Source organism: Lissotriton vulgaris, chromosome 9 (genome assembly GCF_964263255.1).
Source record: "Lissotriton vulgaris chromosome 9, aLisVul1.2, whole genome shotgun sequence".
Taxonomy (NCBI): Eukaryota; Metazoa; Chordata; class Amphibia; order Caudata; family Salamandridae; genus Lissotriton; species Lissotriton vulgaris.
Genome location: NC_141697.1, coordinates 796234105 through 796254271, shown reverse-complemented (window position 1 = coordinate 796254271; position 20167 = coordinate 796234105). Strand labels below are relative to the sequence as shown.

Here is a 20167-nt window from a genome sequence, read left to right as displayed (position 1 = left end):
CAGCATACACAAGACCTGGAGAGAGTTAATGTTATACACAACAAAAGGAAGCTGCACAGAGCATAAGCAACATTTACAACAAGCCCAAAGCACAGACAAAACCTAAAAGTAACAAACAGCACATATAAGAGATGAACTAGAACAAATCATACACAAAACTGGCTAGCACAGAGCATAAACAAGATACAATGCAGGAGATAAGACGTGTTATTGGAGAAAGCCCATATCCATTGATATCCTGAGCAAACAAAGAGCTATTGACAAAGAATAGCGACAGTTCAGAAAAAGTAGGTGATGGAGCCAGGGAAGTATTGAAGGGGTATATGTAGTAAAAGTAGCTGGAAGGTTTGTATGAGATAAAATTAGATGCAAGAACAGAACATGTGAGGATAGTAGAAGGTTGAATTTGTAAACCTCGGAAGTGGTGGAAATAGGGTGACTGGATATAGGAGCAATAAAGGTGAATTTGGACAGGAGATGGAATAACTGGACATGGAAGCAGAGCTTACTTTGTGACAGTAGTTACAGGTGCTGGGCTCTGACACTAATTTTTGGGATTGTGGGTATAATTTTATCAAGCACACACACAGAGATGATGGACAGAGTGCTGAAACTTTTCAGACACTCACGCCCGTCACAGATCTGGGTTGAATCCATCAATGTTCTGGAGGTGAGTGTCTGAAAAGTTTCAGTGCTCCATCCATCAGCTCCTTGTGTTTGCTTTGTTCGGCCTAAATTGGCAGGGTATGCCCAGACGTGGGTCCCTTGCTCACTTTGCTACTGGATTCATGCTAGCCTGGCTGATTAGGGGTGTTACCCTGAAATCCGTCCCAGGATGCTTGATTCTAGTCCAGGGAAATCCTTGTTTGGCAGTTCGGGGTGGACTGTTCCCTTGAGGAACAGGGTCAAGACTGAATTGCATATGGCTGGATCTGAACAGGGGTGGTAAAGGGAGCTAAAGAACAATGATGGATTCACCCCAGATCTGTGACTGGGGTGAGTGTCTGAAAAGCTTCAGCGCTTCGTCCCTTATTTCCTTGTGTTTGCTGAGATCATTTTATTTTCAGACTTTGACTGAGCAAGGCAGAAAAAGGCAAAAAAAACTGAGAGAAAAAATTCGGAAGAGAAAGCTAGGAAACAGTGATGAATGGAAGCTGGGATGTAAAGTGCCTGCAAAAATGAAGTAAAGAGTCAGGAAGAGTAGGGCGGAGGAATAGAAAGGCAGGAGGTGAAATAAAGACTAAGCAAACATGGCATCACTGTCAATTGGCTGCATTGGTGGCGTACTTCAGCAGAAAACTTTAAGACTCTTCTCTTTTTTTTGTTTACAAATGTAGCCGTGTGTGACAGCACCCAGGGAGAAGATGGAGCACATTAGGATTTGGCCAGGATGTGCACAGCCCTCTTGCTCCAAGAAAACTAAATGCAGCGCTAGAAATAAACAAATGCGTGAAAACCTGAATTTTACTACAAGAAGTCGTTGCCTAGTGTTCTGAGAAACTAAAACATGACAGTCTGGTGCCGAAGCTTTCCATTCTCTGCTTCCATTGGTGTGTCGGACTTTATAGACTGCGGGCTGCAGACTAAATCCAGGGAGGAACAAGATGTTAGTTTTGACAATGGCGAACTGGGAAGTCATAAAAGTCACGTGATGATCAGTTAGAGCTGGGGCAGACCAACCGCATTCACAAGGAACTCTTGAAACATTGGCAGGTGGCCAACAGCGTCAGCAAGAGGCCGTGTAAAAACACGGAACAGGACATAATGTGGCCACACACAAACCAGACGCTGAAAGATTTACACAACCCAGGGCATAATTTGAGCCGATGGCAGGGTTTTAAGTGGGATGAAAAAAGTTGTGGGGGGGTCTGTCTGTCAAATGGACGTGGCTAATGTAATTGGGGGCGTGACTTAAAACACATAATCTAAAAATCTGTGTTTAGCATAGTGTGCCGCCCGACTTGTATTTTGCTGTTTCCGTCATTACATCTAGATATATGGTACAAGTAACATCATACCTACAACAAGGCAGGACTATTGGCTTTGTCAATGGCTGTTAGTTGCATAAGATAAATAAGCAGCAGCAATGGCTTGTTATACGACTTAAAGCCCTGCTGACACCACAACGATGTTGCTGCTCCTGAGTTTCAAAAAGAGAAGCGAAATCCAGAGAGAAAATGACTCTTTAAAGGAATTCTCTTCCCCTACAATGCTTACCCGGCACGACGTCATGCCGTCACTTCTCCACTAGTGAGAAGTGAGCAGTATGAGCATGCGCACATTGATGTGCCTGCGGTCACTGCAGGGACCGCCTGTGCCAGGGTACAAAACAGAGCCCGACAGAGACCCGTTTCGAAGCCCCCTTAGAAAAACTGCCGGTTCTCAGACCCAGTGAGACCAGGCCCACTTAAAGCCCTGGCCAATGGTTTCCGCTGCTCAGACACCCACATAATTGGAAACACCCACGCTTGTGAAGTACTGTCACAAGGTGGCGCTGCCTGGCTAATATAGAGATGACCACAACAACAGTTAGTTATTCATTCGATATACATAAAAATGACTATTACCAGGAGCGACCTTAGGCATGTGCAAGATGTGCCCCTGCACAGGGCCCCCATGCCAATATATATCCTTAATATATTAATCCTCTGAGGATGGATACATATTTGCGTGGCGGCCCCTGGCAGGGATTTGGAGGCCTCCGGCTCTGTTCCACTTCCAAACACCCTGACCCCCAGACCTGAGCTCCGGGGGGCTCCGGCCTGCCCGGACCCCTCTTCCGGGGCCCCCTACTTACGCTCCCTGACCAGAGCTGCCATGAGCCTAGAGCCACCCCTGCTATTACCTAGCTGTGGGGGACTGAAATAGTCTGAATTGTCACACATCTAGGAGTGTGATGGTTAGTACTAGTGTTGTTACTATCATTGGCAGACTAGCTGGGGCAAAGTGTGGTGCAAGTTGCAGTGGCCTCCTGACGAGAGCCCTGGCACTTACGTTTTTACACATTAAGCACTGAACCCAGCCACAGTAAGAGGACAATCCCACTTAGATGGTCTGAGGCAGGAAGACTGGAGCACAGACAAAAAAGCATAATAACTATGAATGGGCATGGTGACTGTATTGGGCTGTGCGAAATGGTGAAATTTGTTTTAGTGAAATGGTGTTGTATTTTACTAAATTTAACAAAATGACAAACCTAGCAAGAATGTGGTTTGCCTATATCCAATGTAATTTTTTAAGCACGGGTGTACTTTTCTCACGCAAGTCAAGCAAGATACCTGCAGGGGTCTGGCTAGGGCAGAAAATGTCTCATGGCAAAAACATTTCTGCTAGAGCCAGTTTCTCATGGGCGAAAATTATGCAAAATAATGTTACATGAAATTTTGAGAAATTTCACAAATGTCATGTAGTGCAACTTTGTGACTTTTGCATATTTCAATTGTAAAAATGTACATTTCACTCAGGCCTACTACACGCACACTGACACACAGGATGGACTGTTTATGACAATCAAAAACATACAGCAGGTTATGGCTAGACAAAAGGCCTTTTAAAGAGTAGTTCGTGGAACACTGTCGAGATGGCAACTTCCAAATTTCCCTGAAGCGAGCAGCCTTCACACATTGACGGTTACCACAAGTGATATCACAGTAAAGGGACCTGAACTTTTGATGTCGCAGGAAGTGACATCACAAGATGTGACATTACATGATACATGGCATTGTGAAAAAAACACTGGATAGGTAGAAGTGAAAGTGCGGATGAAGGTTTCGAAACGTCAGGTGGGATGCTCTTTGATACATGGCTGATCACGAGGTAGCAATGTATGGAGGTTGACCATGGATGAGCAGGGGAAGGTGTGGAGGTTGAGGTAATAAGGAACAAGCACTGTGGAGGTTGGAATCACAGGATGTGAAGAATGAGGGTAATGGATAGATGTCGGTAGAGGACAATGGTGGTGATGTGGTGAGTCTGATAAAGGATTCCTGGGCATGAGGATGTTGTAGACATTGAGGCTGGCCACGAGCGACAATAAGTGGGGATTTGGAAGACAGTGCTCAGTTTATGAAAGTGGTTGAAAGTGGTGACACCAGCACTCTTTTTTGGTGAACAGGGCTTATTTTTTGTTATCAGGCTTTGACTTGGAGAAAAACTGGAAAAGGGACAAATGGAAGAAAGAAGAAGAAAAGAAACATACACAGATTGTGACACAGGCAGGATGAAGAGATGTGAAAGAACCTGTAGGAGTGGGAAAAAGAAGTAACTGCAGGGTGGTTGAAGAAAGAGGCATGAGGTGGAATCAAGACTAGAAGCTTCTGAGTTGTGCAATCCTGGAATTCATCAGCCCATTAGAAATGAAATACTGTAAGTTGGATGGATGCTTGCATGGTGTTAATCAGAGACCGGTTGGGGGAAGGGTAGGATTGACACCACTATCTAGAATTAGAAGATGGGTACTACCGAAGGTGGCAGGAGGAACAGCATTTCACGGAAATGATAAACTGTGCGTGGAATGGGACTTAAGGGGGCTTTCTTTCACTCCATTGCTCTCTCTTTCATTCCCTCTCTCACTTTCTCTCTTGCATACTGCCCCCTATCACTTTCCCCTTCACTCACTTTCTATAACTCTTTCCACATCTCCCTCTCTGTAGTGCTGGGAGGACACCTCTGTGAACATACAGCTGATAGATCGATGCAGTGATCATTAGATCACAACTTTGAAAGCCAGCAGAGGGTCTTTCTGAGTTAAGCTCGTTGAGTACCATTAAATTGAGAATTGTTACATCTGTTTTCTATTGTACGTGTTACTGGCAGACGATGGGTCTGGAGTACTGCGTAAAAGGAGGGTATTGGTTTTATAACACTGTGGTGATCCTACACTTATATAGTGCTTAATACAGCTGATGAGGCATTGAAGCACATTAGTAGGTGGGTAGCATGGTATTCAGGAAATGCTTGGTCGGAAGCCTTTTGCATTGTGGCCTAAGTGGGAAGCATATTAGTGTCATATGTGAGTACCCAGAGTGGGCTGTTATCATTTCTTCAAATTACCTCTGACACCATAGATCAAACAAGCATAATTATTTCCCAAATAATTTTTTATTATCTTTGGGATATATTTGTTTGTGTAATCTTATTTTTTCCAATTTGATTTACAAACCATTTATCCCTGTCACTGGGCAAGCAAGACCAAGGCTTTCTTGCCTTCTCTTATCTGTATGTAAACATCAATAAACAACAAAAATGTGTTTACAAAAAACAATGTGCCTAACAGTTATATACAGTGCAAAAAACCTTAAACATACAGTGCATTATTCAACAGAAAACAGTGATTCTAAGGTACATATAGCAAACTGAAGATTACGTCAGGTAAAGAATAGTCCTACTAAATTCTGTCACTATGGACTGGGCAAGGACAGATTACTGCTTTTCCTGTACTCAAGCTGTGGTACTTTTCTAGCCAAGGGAGAGGTCGGGGGGAGCTCAGAACTCAGGGTAGAGCCCTGCGTCATAGAGTCTATTTAGTCCAATTTTGGGACCTAGTTTGGACTTGGTTCTGTGTGGTACCTCTCTCAGGTAGGGCCAACGCATTTCGACCTTCTGGGTGGCACTTCTTTGTACGAAGGTCTTTGTCAGGGGTGGTGGATTTTCAAAAGAGGACTTGTGTACCATGTGGATTTCTTGAGGACCCAAGAGTTTGGGTTGTATTGTCCTTATGCTCCTCAGCAATGGCATAAGCTTTGCCTGTACGCAGTCCTGCGGTGTGTTTTGACCTTCAGGGAACCGCCATCCTTCACGTGCTTCAATGAATGGAACAGGGTGTCTTGGTGCATGCAGAGGCTTTGTCGCTTTGTTAGCACGTCTACGGGGCTCCTTCTCCTACCTGGATCGCTAATTTCTCAAAAGACAACCCCTGGCGAAGACCTTCATACAAAGAAGTGCCACCCAGAAGGTCGAAACGCGTTGGCCCTACCTCAGAGAGGTTCCCTTGGCTAGAAAATTACCACAGCTTGAGGACAGGAAAAGCAGTAACCTGCCCTTGCCACAGTCCATGGTGACAGAATTTAGTAGGACTATGCTTTACCTGAGGTAATGTTCAGTTTGCTATATGTACCTTAGAATCACTGTTCTGATACATTTTCTATTGAATAATGCACTGTATTGTTTAAGTTTTTTTGCACTGTAACTGTTGGGCACATTGTTTTTTGTAAACAATTTTTTTTGTTGTTTATTCATGTGTACATACAGATAAGAGAAGGAAAGGAAGCCTTGGTCTAGCTTGCCCAGTGACAGACATGAATGTTTTGTAAATCAAATGGGAAAAAATAAGATAACACAAATTAATATATCCCAAAGATAATTTAAAAATCGTTAGGGAATGAATTATGCTTGTTTGATCTATGGTGTCAGAGGTAATTTGTTTTTCGTACATGCATCAGGATTCCAGCCTCTGTCTAATCCGAAACTGAATCATTCCCCTACGTTTTACCCGTTATCATTTCTTCAGTCACTACACTTAGGCATGTAAAGGTAGAAAGCGGCATAAGGTCAAAAATGCTTATACGTTATGCAGTTTACACTGATTGTTGTGAATGATTGAGGGAGCCTCCATAGAATCCATACAGGAGTGGCTAAAGAGCACCCAAAGCCATGCACTGGATACAGACAGTCACCCACGAGCATGCACCCCGTACAGCCAACCATTGTAAACAGCCTCCAGGCCATCAAGGAGTGAAGAGCTATAGAAGGGCACTGGCTACAGAAAGTGGGACCTACAGAGGAGCACAGTCTGCAGAAATGGACTGAAGCGGCCAATAGCATGCACTGATTACAGAGAGCCAGGATAACTGCTCCATGAGTGCACCTAGGAGTGACAGAGGAGAAGCCTACAGCATGCACTGGATGCAGGAGGTCAGCTTAAGCGCGCAGTAGGATCCACTCAGGAGTGGCAACAAAGAACCCAAGGCATGCCATGGATCCAGACTGCCAGCATAAAAGACCTCAAGAGCACATTCAGGGACGACAAAGACGTAACAAGCAAGCACACCAGCAAGCAGCCTTAGCTAATGCACTGCCAGGGAGGGCACCACAGGAGGGCACCACAGGAGTACACTCTTAACTTTTGCCCAGTCTTAACCTCCACTTTATACCTCTTTGCCAGGACTGGACATCGTAAAAGAAAAAAAGAGTCTGAGAACAAGGGGATTGCCTTAAAAGCAGTTGACATTACCAGGAGTCATCTAACCACAAAATAGCTGCATAGTTTAGCCATGGCTCAAAGCATGCACTAACCGCAGTCCCTGTGAGATTCTATCAACACCAGTTCACCAGACATCAATGGCTCATCTGAGCCATTATATCTAAAGTGCCCACAAGGGAATGTAAGGGAAGGAAAGGAAAGGAAAGGTATGGGTAGGGGTACGCGAAGGGAAGGTACGGGACAGGTAGGAGTATGGTACAGAAATGGAAGGGGAAGGGGTGGAAGGGAAGTGAAGGAAAGAAAAGGAAAGGAAAGGAAAGGAAAGGAAAGGAAAGGAAAGGAAAGGAAAGGAAAGGAAAGGAAAGGAAAGGAAAGGAAAGGAAAAAATAGGATGGCAAGACACATTATGGCAAGGCCTAGGACGGCAAGGCAAAAGAAGGCAAGTCAAGGAGGATAAAAAAGAGGAAAGCAAATAAAAGAAAACATTAAAAAGGGGAAAACACGAGAGAATAGGAAGAAAAGAAGAAAAACAAAAGAGCAAAAGATGTTAAAGAAGCAGGTAAGAGAGGAGATAGTGAGGAGATAGTGAGGAAGGAAACAAAGAGAAAGAACAAATAAGAGAGATAAAGGAGTGAGGGGGAATCACAAACAGAGGAAAAACATAATGAAAAGTGGGAAAATGAGACAGCAGACTGGGAGCCCAATTCAATTTTTGGCAGTAATCATACTTCATCCCAATGTCGATGGAGTGTGCTTATCGCCACGGTAATGGTCCCTATGCCTGATTATAATGCAGATGGACCTTTGGTTTAATCATGGCGGAGACTCTGATGGCCCGACATAGTAAGGGCTGTTGGAGCTAGACCTCTAATTCCACCCACCTAATTTAGCTGGGTGGAATTAGAGGTCAGCTTTCACTGCCCATCACTGCCATAAAAGTCCTAGTAATAGGCGGCAGTGAAAATCGCTAAACGCTCCCCTCGCCGTGGCAGATAACTGCCATGGCTAGGGGAGCATTTTATTTTTTATTTTCAAATTTTTCTTCAGGATTTTCTTTTTGAAAAAAAACAACAAAAAACTGTTTGGTGCAGGGCTCCGTCATGTTGACGGAGCCCTGCACCAAAATGTAAACAGCATTAATAGGAACTGCAGTGAGAGCAGTTCCTGCCAATACTTTAAAGTGACAACCAGCTTGGCGGTGAATTCTAAATTGGGCGGGCGGAGTAGTGCCGGCCTGGCGGATGTTACCTCCTCCACCAAGCCAATGCAGATTACTCTGCAAGCCAGCAATTAAATTGGGCCCTAGGTGAGCACCTCACACCAGACTTGGAGCAACTGCAGATCGCTGCTGTTGCCACTGTCTTCCATCCTCTCCCCTCCTATCTCTTTGCATCTTGGCTGCCCTTCACAGTTTCCGTTCTGTCCATCTCAGTTCTTCCTTCTCTCTCACAATCCCCTCTTCTATATCCGCTTGTCTTTTTTTTCTTCACATTTTTCCTTCTCTTCCTCTCATTCACTCTAGTATATTACTCTCTGCTTCCTTTTCAAATCTCTACCCTTCCTCCGTTAATATCCATCACCCGGTCCCCATGTCTTCCATCACACCCTCACAAGCTCTATACCCATCAAAGACTTTAAGTGGCACAATATCATGTGCAGGTAAATGTAAATGTACAGGAATTTATATAGCGCAAATCACCACGCGGTTTCTAAGCGCTTGCTTAGGGAACCCGTCCTGGTATTCCCCTGTGAGATAACCCCTGCAGGGTATCCGCAAGGCGAAAGCCAGGCATCCCGCCGCGAGGGGCCGTTGTGGAGATTAAGCAAGCTATTGCCCAGAGTCGCAGAGTGTGAACCCGTGAATCGAGTAGGCACCGGAGCGAGAATTGTCAAGTCCATGGACATTTTAGGACTCAAGACCCCGCCGAGCCGGGAATTGAACCCTGGTCCCAGGCTAACCTCTGCTTCCAGGTCTGCCTCCTCTAACCAGTGAGCCACAATTCTCCACGTAGTTCATATAGTACTGATTTCGTTTGCATTCTGGCACCAGTAATTATGAATCTATAATTTGAAATACAGATCTATAAGCACCAGAATGCAAAGGAAATCCAGAACTGGTAGAGCTGATCCCACCTGACTTGGAATAGCTTCAGATCTCAGCTCCATCAGTCACCACATCCAGTTGCTTAATGTGTGAAGGAGGTTGTTGGTGGTGGGTAATGCAAGACGTTTTGTTTTGGGGATCAGCCCTTTCTTTTAATCATTGGACTTTCACCCAGAGCAAAAGAGAGAAAGACAGAAAATGATAAATGGCAGAAGCAAACGAGAGGAATACAGTGAGAAAGCAGCAGAGATGAAAAACAACCTGCAAGACTGAGAAAGAGAGCGCAGGGTGGTGGAGAAAAGAGGCATGGTGTGAAATAAAGTCTAGGTAGCCTTGGTATTTGGAATTACCAGCAGTGAGGTCCTAAGAAAAACTTTGCACTCCTGTTTCTACCAAATCAAGCTCCCCTCTATTTGCCTTTTTCTACCTCCTCTATCTTGCTTACTCCATGTTCACCTTCCCTTGCATTTGCGATCTCGCCTACTTTTGTTTTTCTACTAGTACTTCTCTCCCACACCACCTATTGCTTTATCACCACCCCTTCTTCTTTTTGCTCTACACCCCTTTTCTGCACTTGTTTCTTCCCCACACTTTTTTAAGGAGAGGTGGTGTCATAAATCCATTCACAATCTCAGAGACAGTACCTTTGCACACAGCCATGGAAAATTCAAACCTGCAGTGGCACAAAAAAGGGAGATAACATAGCAGTCACCCAGATGCAGTCACTAGGTCGCCACTTGGCCCACTTCGGGCTCCACATATCGCGCAGAGTTCTGAGTTAATTCGTAGCTCGCGCTCGCCAATATTAGATTGGCGAGCAAGAAAATTCCTAACCCGGACCAGCTCCTGCGAGTTTCCCCAATGTGGGGGGTCACGGTTGGCCGATACCGCTCACGTTGAGAAACCTTCCATTCGCGTTGCGGAAGCTACCGCTTGAGTAGAACATCTCCTCTAGCAGCAGAAAGTAGCAGCACCCTCTTTCCCTGTGCATGGCGATATTCATGCTGATTTTCCGGCGCGGGACAAACACACAGTGCTAAAAATCAGCGCGAACTGCGTGATCTAATGCACTCCACCACATGGTGAACTCCATGAACTTCGCCCAGGCCTAGTAGCCCCACCCATAGAGCAGATATACCCAACAGATATAAAGATGAGAAAAACTGCATCCACAGTACAACAATAAAAACAGAAAAGTCACAGAATATTTGCACATACGAGCATCCATAGAGTGGTTGCAAAAGGAGGCAGTTGATCAGATTTTCACAGTGATGCCCATTAAGAATAGTGATGCTCAATAGAAGTCACTTCAAGGCAGATAATAGCTTGATAATAGATACATCTTTTCATGTATAGAACAAAATAAATGCAGGAGTCTATACCACATGTTACCATGAGTCTAAGTACAAACACCGAATAAACATCAATCGAGGCACCCAGATTCTGGTAAAACAGTCCCATATCCGTCAGGAATAGCACAAACCTGGGCCAATTTAGGATAGAGCTGAAGAAACGCCTCTGTCACAGACACCACGTCACAACAAAGTAGCAGCCCACTTCTCAGGGCCGGCTTTAGGGCAGTGCGACTGGTAAAGCCCCACTGGGCGCTGGCTGGTGGAGGGGGGACTGCCCTCAGGGGGGGGGGGCGCTGTGTTTAGCAATAGCTTATGACTGGAGAGATGAGGGACACTTTTGACCGTGGTTGTGGGAGAATCCAAGGAGGCGGTCATAGGATGTGGGGCGCCAAAAAATTCTGGCACCGGGCGTAACAGCGCTAAAGCCAGCCCTGCGCACTTATGCTACCCGAACTCAAATAGCCCTGAGTCACTCACGACTGTATGCTTGTCTTTAACCTTGTACAACGCCCTGGAACTTATACCACACACACACAAACATCACTGACTGAATCAAGCAAGCTGTATGTTTCCAATCAGCCAATACGAACCACTGTAAACAATAAAGTGAGCAAATACATCGTTTCTGACCAAAGACACACACTTTAGGCCACCATTAGTAGTGTGATTGGTCAATCTAAAAAGGGTGTGTACATCCACACAGATTGTGAGAGTTCTACGATGTCATACATATGTTAAAAATGTGCCTACAAATGGTAATATAATCAAATGGACAAGTAATAGAGGAGACTCATACATTAAAACAATCAGAGCAGCAGGACACCCATATCTGCCCCATACAGTATTCACATACGTGGAGACTCAAGCAGTCGCACACACGTGCAGTCGTATAACAGCTGCACAAACTCACATGCACAGCGAGTCACAGAAGAGTTATAGGCAGAGAACAGCCCCACCCAGAAAAAACAACAACAGAGAAGCAACTAAGAGTTCGACACAGAAAAGCCACACCATCGGGTATGCATTCACACGGCAGTTTCAAGCACAAGTTGTCAAAGATCAGTCACCTACACAAGGAAGGCAAGCACTGCCTCAATAAATTAAGGCAATTCTAGAGCAGCCACACACACGGGACAGTCACAGAGCAGCCCTAGATAGCCATCCACACACGCAGACACTGAACACCCACCCCCACAAGCATTCTCAGAGAAGTTACACAAAATTAGACTAGAGTAGCCTCGTGCACAGTCGTTCACAATACATCCACAGACAGACACAGAGCAGCTACAAACCGGCAATCACAGAACTGCCGCAAACAGGGTCAGCTACACAACAGTCACACAAAAGTAATCACAGTGCACCAGCCCCGTAGAAACTGATACATAAGATCGAAACACAAGCAGTCACCAACAAACACACAAACAGTGGACTGCCCCGAGCTGCTGGGCCCCCCAAAAAGGGAGGAGGTGTGACCCACCACTAGAGCTGACGATTTTGGGACTGGTTACCAGGTTCGCATCCCCATGTGGACTCAACATCCCGTGATTGTGGGCAAATCACTTAATCTGCCCCAGCCTAAAAAAACACTGAATATGACCTCGTGTAATGATGTTCATACAACTGCTTATGTAGACAAATCACATTTACTCAAAAACAATTTGCTTAGATACACAATTGCAACAGTCGCAGAGTATTCATACACACGCATACGCACGCACACACGTTCGCACATGGGCAAACGGAAAAGCTGCACAGACAAAAATATACACAGCCCTAAGTCACAGAGGGAATGCAGTGCACACACAAGCAATCACACACCAGCCCCTAACACGGGCAGCCACAGAAAAGCCACACAAATTGAATTCGCAGACAAGACACATTTGGCACTCTCACACACGGGGGCGTAACTCAAGCCCCTGCGGCGCAGGGTAGCCCCCGATTTTCAGGGGCCCCCAAACTTCAACACATTGAGCCCAAGGACAGTGCATATCTGTGAGCAGCCCCACACACTTGCAGAGGAACAACACACGGATCGAGTTACAAGGTTTACACACAATCAAAGGCAATCACTGAGAAGTCAACCAGAGGAAAATCAAAGAGCAGCCATACCCGCATGTGGTCGCAAAACAGTCAGACATACATTAATCCCCGCAGAGACAGACCACCCTGGCACACGGAGAAATCAGTGCTCGAAATGGAATATAAAAGTGTAGGTAACCGTAACCCAGAGCACCTGTTGGCTTCTGAGAAGTGCAGGTACTCTCCTATTAAGAGGTACTTTCCCTTTCAATTTAAAGAAGTGCCGTAACTGAGTACCTGTCAATTTAAATCACTGGAAGAATGAAATAGAAGGCAGACAAGGCAAGGAAAGGCTCTGACAAGAGTCTAGGGCAGGGGAATCTAAGGGCAACCAGTGAAAAAGAAAAACGTCAAAGAAAAGTCACACATACCGAAATCACAGAGCAGTCGCAGCCACCATTAAAGTTTATAATTTTATCAAGTGACATTGGGTGTGGCCGAACAGCATCATGAAATGCTAAACCCACCAGATGGACCTTCTCCTCAACAAACGTCACTTTACGTACTCTGCGCGACCCTGCGTCTTAGACAACCTAGGGTGTAAATACAAGCTTCCTTTAATGCCACAAAGAAGCAATGCTGCAAACAGAAATCAACGGTCTGACGTCAACCTCCCCTCCCCCAAATCTCTACCAGAGGCTCCCACACCCCGATCAAACCGCTCTTCGCCACATCAGTCCATACGCGTCTGAAATTGTCTCTGACGGATCTAAATGGACAGGCAGTTTCTTTAAGACAGTGGGATGTGCGGATGTCTTTTTCAGGATGCGGAGGGCTAGAATGCAGACTATACCAACTTTAAAAGAGGGTGCTTAATGACACACAACAGATATGTTTCTTGGAGGCTTTATCAACGCTAGGTGGCAGCAGACAGTGGTGCTCAGTCTGTAACCCAACTGCGTCCAAGGGTCGGCCAAGAGTCCGCTGCAACGGCCTGCTCGATCTGAAGAACATCCCAACCACAAAGCGCTGGGAGAGAGGAGTCCTGAGTGTTCCATGTCATATTTTCATAAACAACATACATTTTAAAGCATGTCCCCCCTCCGTGTTGGCCTGGCTTGGCTTTTGTTGGTCTCCATCTCAGAGGGTGCCCAAGGGATGGACGAAGACCCGAGTTCCACTCGCTGGCCTGTCCCCAGCGGAGAAGCTACCAATAGTGCAGCAGGTGCAGTCCACCGGGGTCCACTGCATCCTAATTATGTCTGTCTTTTACTACCCAGCCGAGGGGAAGTGGTGCTGGCCCTTGCTGGCATTAGGGCCCAAGACACCCTTGTGAGGCCAGACTGCCACCCCAAGTGTCCTGCCTGTCGGTCCCCCAGCTGTCTCGAGCCTTAGCGGTGCCCTTGCCTGGTGGCCCGCGCTCGCACTCTCTACACCCCGGGTTTCCCAGAGGCTGGGGCAGGGTTCTTGTTGGTAATCCAGCGGTAGCATTCAGTGACACTCTTAGGCTTGGCTTTGGCGCCACAACGAGTGCAGTAGACGATGCCCAGGGCCAGCATAATCACCAGGAATATGCAGAGTGGAACCAGGAGGGCCACCAGGAGCCACCGGTTGTCCCGCTTCTCAGCGGCCCTCTGGGAGCCCTCGGAGCCTGGCAGAGGAGCTCTACTGGAGGCTACCTCTGGGGCCACCGGGGAAGCCACATGGCTGGTGGTGTGGCCCTCGTACTCCACTGAGGGAACCGGCGGCTGCACTGGTGATGAGGGGGCACTCGTTCCCACTGGGTCCTGACTACTGGTGGGAGCTGCTGTGAGCTCCAGGTCTTCACTGCCAGCGGAGTCACTTTCAGTCAATGCCTCATCAGTCACCTCCTCCTCAAGCAGGTCATCTGGCGTTGGTTCATTTGGAATGGCCACAATCAGCTCAGGGGCAGTCGTTATAGCCTCAGATGTGGCAACGAGTTGGGTGGTCCACTCTTTGAATCCGTTCGTGGTCTTTACTACAGCTGGACTGGTAAAGGTACTTGGAGTTGTGGTAGCCAACCTTGGAACTGTGGTCCTCTCCTGGCTGGTTGTTTCTGGTTCTAAGGTAGTTGCCACTGCCAGGCTCTCTTCCCAAGTTTCCTCCTCTGAGTAGTCATAGTGCCAGGTGTCAGGGGAGGGTGGTACAAGGGTGGTGTGCAGAAATGGGTAGTGCTCTCCCATGGCTGCCTCTGCCTCCTGCAGGGGGTGGCAGCTGATACCATCCGAATCCAGCTCATACCCATCATTACAATAGCATTCGAAGCCTCCGATGTAGTTCACACACATCTGCTGGCACATGTCAGCGATCCGGCACTCGTCTGTGTCAACGCAGTGATGGGGGTCTTCCTCCGCTGGACTGTACCCCAAGTGACAATGACAGGCATAGGATCCCTCTGTATTCTCACATGAATGTTCACAGGGGGCCAGAGTGGCACACTCATCAGTGTCCTGGCACTGTTCGTCCTCCATTTGGTAGCCCACTTGACACTGACACTCGTAGCCACGAGCAAAGTTGATACACAGCTGGTCGCAGGAGCTCTCAGCACACTCGTCAATGTCCTGGCATCTGCGGCCATCAGGCCCCAGCTCGTAACCCTCAGGGCAGCTACAGAGGTAGCTGGGCCCGTGGCTTGTGCAGTCGTATTCGCATGGATTGCTCTCACAGTGGTCAGCTGGTGCACAATTCTGGCCATCCTCCATCAAGGCAAAGCCCTCATCACACTCGCAGAAGTAGTCCTCACCCTCATCCACACAGATATGCTCGCAGCCACCATTGTTGATGTCGCACGAACCCACACCGACCAACTGGTGCATGCCCAGCTCGTGCTGCTGCTGTTCCGCAGGGCAGTAAGGACCGTCCTTGGACCAACCAATGGTGCCATCTTCTTTTAGCATGCACAGAACAGAGAGGTCGGGAGCGCTGCCGCCACAAGGGACGTTGGCCACTGAGCCAAAAGGCAAGTAGGTCAAAAGCCTGCTGACCAAATGGAAGGGGGTGGTGTACATCACCGGGCCACCTTCGCTCACCATGGCAGGGCACATACCCTTGAAGTTGAACTTGCAGACGAAGCCATCGACCGGCAGCGTGCACGAGCCGTCGAGCCACTTGAAGTTCTCGGCCTGGGCTGCGCGCGAGGCGCCGTAACTCATCACCACGCAGCGGGGTATTGCGCATGTGCCGCCGGGCGGCCCCTCCGGCCGGAGCCAGTTGGTGTATGAGGTGTCCTGGTCCCCGGTGACCCAGGTGAAGCCGCGCAGAGGGCGGGTTGGCGAGCACTGGCGCGGTTGCCGCTGTAGGCCGATCCAGAAACGCATGGTGGCCGGTTCCTCTGCCAGGCCCAGCCCGTGGAAAAGCTCTTCGACCTGGCCCGCCTCCTCGTGGTGCCTGAGGGTGGCCAGAGTGCCCCCGCGCTCCTTGCAGCTGCGCCAGGACTCCAAGAAGGTTTTGCGCTGGAAGTAGATGGCGTAGCAGCCCTCGGCGCTGCACGAGGCGTCCTGCTCGCGGAGCTCCTGGGCCCTTCCGAGCACTCCCAAAACCAAGAGCAGCCACAGAGCCATCTTTCCGTGCGTCCTTCCCTCCCGGCCCCCGAGCCTCCACTGATTCGAGCAGCGCAAGAAACCTTTCTTTAAAAAAAGGGAACATTTTTTTGGACAGATTATTTTCCCCCTCGCTTGCGTCTCCACAGGGAGAGGGAGGGAGCCGAGGGCGGGTCTCTCTCTCCGTCTCTCTCGGCTCCCCACATGTGCGGCTGGTTCTCATCCCCCCTTTGACCTTGTAAGGCAAGGTTTTGTTATTCTGCCATATTTCTGGTCCTTCACCCCCTGAGATTTCTGCTATTCGGTATTCAGGCAATTATAAGTGAAAGAGAAATGGGAGGAGTGGTAAGACTGAATGGGAGGGCAGTGGATGAAATAAGGAGAAAGGCAAAACGAGGTGAAAAAGAACAAAGGATTGATCCGAGACAAAGGAATACACAAACGAAAATTGAGAGGAAAAGGAATAGAAAGGTGAGAGGAAACGATAAAGTTAAAGGGGTGTAGGCTATTTAAGGGACTGTTTGAGAAGGAAGCACGAAAGAAGAAAAGGTCTGAGCCTGGAAGTAGCTAGCTAAAGAAGGCAAGGTAAAAAGCAGAAAGAAAGAATGAAAGAAAAAGAGAACGTGAAAGAGAAGAAAGAGAAACAGAAAGAAAGGAGAAAAGAAAGAGAAACATTCTCAAAATCGACAGAACGACTAAGAAAGAAGGAAAAGAAAGGGAAAACAAGAAATGAATTGAAGAATGAAAGAGTGAAGTTAATGTGGAAAGGAGCAGGAAAAGCAAATACAGAGAAACAACAAAAGCAGAGGAGAAAAGAAAAACTGGAAATATCAGACAGAAAGAATCAAGTTATAAAGAATGACAGAAAAAGGAAAGAAGAGAGATCGATACAAGAATGGGATCGAAAATCAATGAAAATGCAGGAAAACAAAGAAAAAAGGCAAATAAACGAGGAAGCTACAAAGGAAATAAAGTAGAAAGCAACGCACCTTTTAACGATATGGGGCAACAGCATCAGAGAAGAGCAGGCAGAAGAGAACGAAGTGTGAGCAAACAAGTGACATAACAACGAAAGAGAAATAGAAAAAGTTATGAAATAGTGACAAATATGGAGAGAGATTGGGCGTGTAGTAAAAAAATATGCCTGGAAGAAAATAGAAGACAATGAGACGAAGTTAAACAGCTGCAATATGGGAAAAACAAATGTAATAAGGGAAACATGATGAGTAAAGATAGACTAAACGTATGCAAGGAGGGTAGAAAATAGAAAAAAGTTGGCATGGTATACTATAGCAAGAAAGAAGTGAAGGGAAGACGAAAGTATGAATGGAGAGAAAGGATGAAAGATGGAGAGAGATGGGAGGGACAGAGGGAGGCACGGAGGGGGAAGGAAGGGATTAACGAGTGGGAAGGAAAGACAAAACATGGAATGGAAAAGCAGTAAAAAAAGGGAAACTAAAATTAACTAGGTTTCTCTTTCTGTGTTGCATTTGTTTAGCGGTTTCCTCCCTACAGGAGTGAAACGCGCTTTCGGGATAGTAAAGACGGGCATTCTCTTACATCACTCCCAAAGCATGCAACAGCCTCACACTAGACATTAGAGATTCCTCCTCTCTGCTTGAATTCTACAAAAAGCTGGTGATTTGCCTTTCAATTAATCAATCTACCATAGCCAGGTATAGGAACAGACACTTGCTCAGCCTCAGGATACCCTCATGGGTGATAGTACGCGTTACAAATACTTATAACAAAACAACTAATACGTATCTTCTCGGTTATCCATGGCTGGAAGAGTATTGGTTGTGGTGCAGCTGTTGACTAGTACGTTTTGGCTTCCCATGAAGTGAATAGCTGTGCCCCAGTAATACTGCAGCAAGTATATAGCAGCACATTATTAAGTGAGGTGCAAGAGGGTGTGAGAGATTCGACCGCAATTTGCATATAATAACTTGTGCTTTTTGAAACCCGAGACCAGCTGAATTATGATTTATGGACTAAGCAAGCTGTTATTGAATTCAACATACTGCTAATCCATACAGACGGGTCCGTGGAGGCTCGCACAAGGAGGGAGAACGTTTGCATGCTGACCGGGACGCCCACGCACCTGACTGCCTCACACCGCTGGTTCCTCCCTGCCGGGACGCGAGAAGCAACAGCGCCGCAGGTAGTAGGAACTAGCATTCCCAGGGGGCACCGCCTTCGCGCATAGGAGCGCGTCATCATCTAGCGCCAGGCGGCGCTACAAAGCGGCCCCACGCCCGACCAGAGGGGCGAACTGCTAATCCATACAGACGGGTCCGTGGAGGCTCGCACAAGGAGGGAGAACGTTTGCATGCTGACCGGGACGCCCACGCACCTGACTGCCTCACACCGCTGGTTCCTCCCTGCCGGGACGCGAGAAGCAACAGCGCCGCAGGTAGTAGGAACTAGCATTCCCAGGGGGCACCGCCTTCGCGCATAGGAGCGCGTCATCATCTAGCGCCAGGCGGCGCTACAAAGCGGCCCCACGCCCGACCAGAGGGGCGAACTGCTAATCCATACAGACGGGTCCGTGGAGGCTCGCACAAGGAGGGAGAACGTTTGCATGCTGACCGGGACGCCCACGCACCTGACTGCCTCACACCGCTGGTTCCTCCCTGCCGGGACGCGAGAAGCAACAGCGCCGCAGGTAGTAGGAACTAGCATTCCCAGGGGGCACCGCCTTCGCGCATAGGAGCGCGTCATCATCTAGCGCCAGGCGGCGCTACAAAGCGGCCCCACGCCCGACCAGAGGGGCGAACTGCTAATCCATACAGACGGGTCCGTGGAGGCTCGCACAAGGAGGGAGAACGTTTGCATGCTGACCGGGACGCCCACGCACCTGACTGCCTCACACCGCTGGTTCCTCCCTGCCGGGACGCGAGAAGCAACAGCGCCGCAGGTAGTAGGAACTAGCATTCCCAGGGGGCACCGCCTTCGCGCATAGGAGCGCGTCATCATCTAGCGCCAGGCGGCGCTACAAAGCGGCCCCACGCCCGACCAGAGGGGCGAACTGCTAATCCATACAGACGGGTCCGTGGAGGCTCGCACAAGGAGGGAGAACGTTTGCATGCTGACCGGGACGCCCACGCACCTGACTGCCTCACACCGCTGGTTCCTCCCTGCCGGGACGCGAGAAGCAACAGCGCCGCAGGTAGTAGGAACTAGCATTCCCAGGGGGCACCGCCTTCGCGCATAGGAGCGCGTCATCATCTAGCGCCAGGCGGCGCTACAAAGCGGCCCCACGCCCGCAACGCGGGACGCGAGCGGGACGCCCGGGGCGAAGCCCGGGCAAAGGGCGGGCCCTCTACGGCCCTCATCGGCCAGAAGAGGCTGGGCTGGGCCAGAGATCCTGGTACAAGGTGTACGTAAGTAACTGTCTCTGTTGTGTGCCCACCTCGTGATCACTCCTCACTATTGAATGGCCGCTGCGGCAACAAGCCCTGCATTAGTGGGGTTGGACAAAAATATCATCAACCGAACATTGGATGATTATTTCTTTGAACCAGCCATAGATGGCAACAAGGAGCTTTTGCTAGCCGAGAGGAGGGCAGACCGCCGTCGTTCCATCGAGCGAATAAAAAACAGAACATTCTCTGAACCTATAATGTCTGTTTCTTTAGACGACGATCTGAGTAGCGCCCCAGCAGATAACACCTTACTGACCTGCAGCGTACCCTTGCTCCTCCAAGAATGTCTAGCTCCGGCATTGTCACCCACTCATTCTCAAGAAATCACCCCTACAGTGACCACCGAACAGAATAACATTTCCAAGATCCTAATATCCCCTACAATAAGGCCTGGTAAAGTTGTACGAGGTAAAAGTTCGAGGCTAGTGACAGATAAAACGCATGGGCCACCTCCACCTAAAAGAAGAAGGAAAACCATAACAGCTAACAAGCCCAAAACA

General features: G+C 48.1%; 1 protein-coding gene across 1 annotated transcript; it reads right to left on the bottom strand.

The window, feature by feature from the left end:
- Positions 1-13138: 13138 nt before the first annotated feature.
- Positions 13139-16319, bottom strand: LOC147692281 (uncharacterized). Its single transcript, XM_086938543.1, has one exon. It carries the CDS (start codon positions 16258-16260, stop codon positions 14110-14112), a length of 2151 nt encoding a protein of 716 aa, XP_086794669.1. The 5' UTR covers positions 16261-16319; the 3' UTR covers positions 13139-14109.
- Between the last annotated feature and the right edge of the window lie 3848 nt (positions 16320-20167).